The following is a 6,489-nucleotide window of genomic DNA, read 5'->3' on the forward strand; positions in this document are numbered from 1 at the left end:
AAAATTTATCAAATTTAAAATTAAATAATTATATGTTGTTAAAAATTTATAAAATGTTCAACTTTTATATCTCACGATTGAAAATTTAAAACGAGATTCCACGTAAATATTTAATTATGTTGCCAAAAATTGTAAGAAGTACATAAGCACAGTCTATGTTTATAGTCATTTTAAGTTCAACTTTTGACGAAATCACATATTAAAAAACCTGGAATAAATATTATTTATTTTGTTGTGATTGTAATGATTGTATAATATTATATGTGGGTACTTGAAACTTCTAAAGTATACTATTATATATCTATGATAGTACCACGGTTTGTTGTTGATGTATAACGTGTTACCTGATGGATATTGTGATATGATTAATTTGGAATTTATTATAAATACCTTTTATAGGTCAATTTTTTTTTAATACTATAGATAAGTATACCTACCTATAATAAGTATGTCTAATACCTAGACTGACAAACCGTCTCCGCTCAGAATCGTTTTTCTTATACAATGATATTATATCATTGAATTCAAATTTAATACTATCCATTATACCCACTGTGACCCACTTGTAACCTACTGTACAGCAGAGCGACATCCACTTACCCACCTTTTTTTTATGAAATGGCGAAATTAAATACAAAGTTTAAATTTGCATATTATTGCATATTTCGTCATATTTTATGGAAGGTATATGCACCTTGAGCGATATTTAGCATATTTCACATTTTTTAAACTTAAATTTACGTACAATTTTCGGCCAGGGCTTCCGAAAGATTTTAACGGAAAATGATAATATTATAAAATACAGCAATATAATAGTACATCTGGAGCAGTGAAAGGGTTAATACATTAACATAAATAAACATTTGGTTATATAGTTGGAATAATGTTACTGAAGTGTTACTTTATTTTATATAAATGTATTTCATAACTACTTAACTTTCTTTCCACTTAAAATTAAATAAAATATTAAACAAATTGTGTAGTATAATATCATTTTAATTATTTTAGCTGTTGCTCCTCCAGTAGTTGCTGAAGTACAGAAAAATGTGTATGTTCCACCAGCTCAGCGTAACAATTTTCAAGGTAAACTATTAATTTAATGTTTCACTTTAAATACTAAAATCTTTTAATTAATTATCTGTCACTTAGGTGGACATAGAAGCGCACCAAGAAGTAAAACTAGCTTAGATGTTAAAAATGAAGAAATGTTTCCAACTCTTCAAGGCAATAATAATCCTAAAAGAACTGTAGCGCCTGCTGCTAGAAAAGTTGAAACTCCAGCATGGGCCAAGTATCAATGATTAAAAGCTATAATGAACGTGCACATAAATATTATCTTTTAAACAATTTTCTAAAAAAAAAATGCATCATTAAATTATTGTTTAGAAAATGTTCATCAAATATTTTCCACGATGATTATCACAATTCATTATGGAATTATGTTTTTTGTTCATTAGTCTTAAATATTAATCGAAATTAAAACTGTGATCAAATTTCTATAAATATCATAATATTTTTAAGTGATATACTATTTTGTTAATTTCATTTATTATGATTATGAGTTGTAGATTTGTATACATATTTATAACAACCAAATCTATTCCCAAAACTCTGAAAACATATTTCCGTATAGGGTATTTATGTCATATTTATAATTTCATTAAAATAATTGTGCGGGCACAACTAATTAGAAATGTCTTAATATATTATACACATGTTAAATTATGTTTGAAATTGTGTTGAAAATGTCTAATTCAAGTGCCTAAAATATTTTGAGTTGTGTATCATTAAAAACAAACAAAAATATATCATAGCATAAGTATTCAATTTTTTGATATAATATAACATAATTATCAAGATTATTAATTTTATTATTAATATATCATATATATATATTATTATTAATACAATTATGTCCTGGCTAATAATTTTTTGAAGAAAACTTTTTCATTTTAAAAACCCAAGAAATTGAGACAAGTAAAATACTAATATCCACGTTAGATAAAATGTTCATTGCCTTGCTATTTATAAAATGTATTATTTAATATACTTTTTTTATATCTTAATACATAACTTTTCTGTTTATAATGCTACACGTCCTTCTTTATTTTTATTTCTAATTAAAGTTTTCAATTTTTTTAGTTTTTTTTTCTATAAATATCAATAAAGTTTTATCTGTTGGGCCAAAAAGTGTAAAAATTTGATACAAAGCTCCTGATATATTGTTACAATATCAGTTGAAAAATATTAAAAATACATAGGCACAATTTTTTTTTATAAGCATTTGAAGTTAAAAAGTTGACAAAATTTATCAAATTTAAAATTGAATAATTATTTTGTAGTTAAAAATTTATAAAATGTTCAACTTTTATATCTAAGGATTGAAAATTTAAAACAAGATTCCACGTAAATATTTAATTCTGTTGCCAAAAATTCTAAGAAATACATAAGCACAGTTTATTTTTATAGTCATTTTAAGTTCAAATTTGGACGAAATCACATATTAAAAAACCTGGAATAAATATTATTTATTTTGTTGTGATTGTAATGATTGTATAATATTATTTGTGGGTACTTGAAACTTCTAAAGTATACTATTATATATCTATGATAGTACCACGGTTTATTGTTGATGTATAACGCGTTACCTGATGGATATTGGGATATGATTAATTTGGAATTTATTATAAATACCTTTTATAGGTCAATTTTTTTTTAATACTATAGATAAGTATACCTACCTATAATAAGTATGTCTAATACCTAGACTGACAACTGTCTCCGATCAGAATCGTTTTTCTTATACAATGATATTATATCATTGAATTCAAATTTAATACCATCCATTATACAGTGACCCACTTGTAATCTACTGTACAGCAGAGCGAAATCCACTTACCCACGTTTTTTAATTTAACTATGCATTTTTTTTATTTATTTTCTTTTATATTTCATAAGAAACTAAAAAACCTATGTAAAAGAAAAAACCAGTTGAGTAAACAATTGAAAATTAACAAAACAAGCCTTGTTAAATTTAAAAAATATCATAATAGGATAAAAAATCTTATATTAATATTGTATTATTATTTTTAATTTAACTTGGATCCTTTTTTTAATATTAGATTTTTTATTTAGCTGCTTTTTTATTCTTTTTAAATGTTTTATCCCACTAAGATATTTTTAAATTTTATCCAGGCTTTTATATTAATGTTTGACCAACTTCTTTTTAGGAATAAATTAGGGAGGGGTGACTTACAAATTTTAATTACATAGTGGGATAAAAAATTTAAAAATAATAAAAAAGCGGCTAAATAAAAAATTGATATTTTATAAGAAATCTAATATTAAAAAAAGGATCTAAGTTAAATTAAAAAAAATATAAAATCAATATATAAAAATAATAATAAAATATTAATATAAGCATTTTTATCTTATTAAGACATTTTTTAAAATTTAACTGGGCTTTTTTTTTAATTTTAAATTTTTAATTAAATATAAATTTTTATTCAGCTGTTTTTTTTATCCTTTTTAGATTTTTTATTCAACTGATTTTATATTTTATATAGGTTTTTTAGATTCTTACGGAATATTAAAAGAAAATCAATAAAAAAAGCATAGTTAAATTTAAAAAAAATACCTAAGTAGGTAAAGAATTTTATATTAATATTATATTATTTATTTACATATTGATTATATATTTTTTAATTTACCAACTCTTTTAATAAATATTCGATTTTTTATTCAAGTGGTTTTTTATCATATTGAGGTTTTTTAGATTTTAGTTTTTTTTCTAGGATTTTTAATTTAATTAATTTTTTTATTGAAATACATTTTATTTAATATACATAAATAGCGCACTAATGTTTGGCAAAGAAAAAATTTAAAACTTGTAATTTTTTCCATGAGGGGGGGCTGGGGAAATACCCAAGGAAAAACGATTTTTCTGAGTACAACGGGTGTCGCACAAATTCACACTAATGGCGCACTAATGTTTGGTAAAAGAAAAATATCAAAAATGTAATTTTTCCATGAGAGGGGACTTGCGAACATTTCTCCAGCCCCCCCATATATGTTTTTGAATTTACTGTTTAACAAAAAAATTCTAAAAATAGTCATACAAATTCACACTAATGGCACACTAATGTTTAGTACAAAAGAAATGTCAACAATTTTATTTGGTGGGGGGGGGGGGTGGGGGGGGGCTAGTGAAATGTAAGTCGGATTAGGTATTCATAACCCGTGCGACATACTGAAGGTTAATGCTTTTAAATAAATGCATTTTTGAAAGGGAATTATTTTGATATTTTTAGGGCATTTAAATCAGAACCCTAATCATAACCATTAACCATAGGATAATACCATGGATAATACCATAGACCTATAAAATAATATACACCTAGATCATGAGCCATGACTAAGTCTAAAAAGTTATGATCACGGTTTAAAATAGATAGAGATTGATCTAATAGATTCTATCTTAAACAAGGGTCATGATATAAGATATGTCTATAGATTGTTTATTTATTTAAGCATACATTACGGGCATGTGCCCAATTTACAATTAATATTTAATACAATTATGATTACCTACTAGTGTGATATTATAAAATGAATATTATCGGTAATAGTACTTGGTAGTTTTAAGATAATGAAAATGAGGGGGCCAAAGTAGTTAATTTAAATTATAATTAGTTGTAGAGGTTGGAAAATTAAAAGTGATATGTTGACGAGTGATAATACCATGATATAAACCACATGGTATCGTAGACATAACGGTAGCACACTGCAGATGTGTATTAGTTACAACTATAATTTTTGTTGAATGATTTAAATTCTGCCATCTCATCACCAGGTACCAACTCACCCATATCCAACAACTAGTACTACTTTGTAACTATGTATGACAAATATTATTGTCAAACACTCAAACTTACCTACCTGTTTTCATTTGTTGATTTTAAAACAATTCAGCATTTTACACGGTTATTTTTTATCATACCTAATATAATATTAGTAATAAGTGCTATACGATGAAGAAAACTATTATAGACATTATAGGTCTTTGTTAATTGAAGTGTTCACACAGATAATAACATCTATAAAGTGTATGTTTTTGATTTTCTGAGTTTGTAAGAAGTATTTAAGAAAATTAAAATCTAAGGCAGTTATTCATAGTTGATGCTTAAGAATAAGTATTATTATTATTAGTCATAAACTTATGACTCAGATGAGACTTAAACGAGACTTTAGCTTAAGGTAATAAAAAGTATTACTTAAATTAAATTAAGGTTGGTTAAAACCTACCTTAATCATTGCTTAAGTTATTATCACAAATTTTTATTTTTTAAATTATCAAAATTAGCTTAAGCAATACTTATTCTTAAGCATCTACTACGAATACAGCCGTGAATAAATTGTATTTCAGACAAATATTTCAGTTTTTGATTGATGAGAAATCAATAAAATAATTAACAAATATATTTAATAATTGCATTGATCTAATTTGTCATTCTCCAATGTATTGATGAGTAATTCATAATCATATTTTAAACACATTTTCTCAAATATTATTAGATGACTTAGAACAAGTAATTTATTTTAGAATTAGAAATAAAAATAAAGAAGGATGTGTAGCATTATAAACAGAAAAGTTATGTATTAAGATATAAAAAAAGTATATTAAATAATACATTTTATAAATAGCAAGGCAATGAACATTTTATCTAACGTGGATATTAGTATTTTGTTTGTCTCAATTTCTTGGGTTTTTAAAATGAAAAAGTTTTCTTCAAAAAATTATTAGCCAGGACATAATTGTATTAATAATAATATATATATATATATATATGATATATTAATAATAAAATTAATAATCTTGATAATTATGTTATATTATATCAAAAAATTGAATACTTATGCTATGATATATTTTTGTTTGTTTTTAATGATACACAACTCAAAATATTTTAGGCACTTGAATTAGACATTTTCAACACAATTTCAAACATAATTTAACATGTGTATAATATATTAAGACATTTCTAATTAGTTGTGCCCGCACAATTATTTTAATGAAATTATAAATATGACATAAATACCCTATACGGAAATATGTTTTCAGAGTTTTGGGAATAGATTTGGTTGTTATAAATATGTATACAAATCTACAACTCATAATCATAATAAATGAAATTAACAAAATAGTATATCACTTAAAAATATTATGATATTTATAGAAATTTGATCACAGTTTTAATTTCGATTAATATTTAAGACTAATGAACAAAAAACATAATTCCATAATGAATTGTGATAATCATCGTGGAAAATATTTGATGAACATTTTCTAAACAATAATTTAATGATGCATTTTTTTTTTAGAAAATTGTTTAAAAGATAATATTTATGTGCACGTTCATTATAGCTTTTAATCATTGATACTTGGCCCATGCTGGAGTTTCAACTTTTCTAGCAGCAGGCGCTACAGTT

At 24.1% G+C, this 6,489-nt stretch overlaps 2 protein-coding genes across 2 annotated transcripts in view; one reads left to right on the forward strand and one right to left on the reverse strand.

Annotated features, from left to right (window-relative positions):
* Positions 1 to 1,008: 1,008 nt before the first annotated feature.
* Positions 1,009 to 1,814, forward strand: LOC115032976 (protein CDV3 homolog; the record flags this gene model as incomplete). The annotated part of the gene is given in 2 exon segments (XM_029488715.1): positions 1,009 to 1,083; positions 1,150 to 1,814. Coding segments are annotated over 2 exon segments (227 nt in total), but the record flags the coding sequence as incomplete, so codon positions are not given.
* Positions 1,815 to 5,998: 4,184 nt separating this feature from the next.
* LOC100164061 (protein CDV3 homolog) overlaps positions 5,999 to 6,489 on the reverse strand; it is a gene marked incomplete in the record, with an annotated part of 15,476 nt that continues 14,985 nt past the window's right edge. The window contains 1 exon segment of the mRNA NM_001162456.1: positions 5,999 to 6,489. Within this exon segment, the coding sequence (NP_001155928.1) occupies positions 6,432 to 6,489 (58 nt within the window).

This window comes from Acyrthosiphon pisum, chromosome X (genome assembly GCF_005508785.2).
Source record: "Acyrthosiphon pisum isolate AL4f chromosome X, pea_aphid_22Mar2018_4r6ur, whole genome shotgun sequence".
In the NCBI taxonomy this organism is placed as follows: Eukaryota; Metazoa; Arthropoda; class Insecta; order Hemiptera; family Aphididae; genus Acyrthosiphon; species Acyrthosiphon pisum.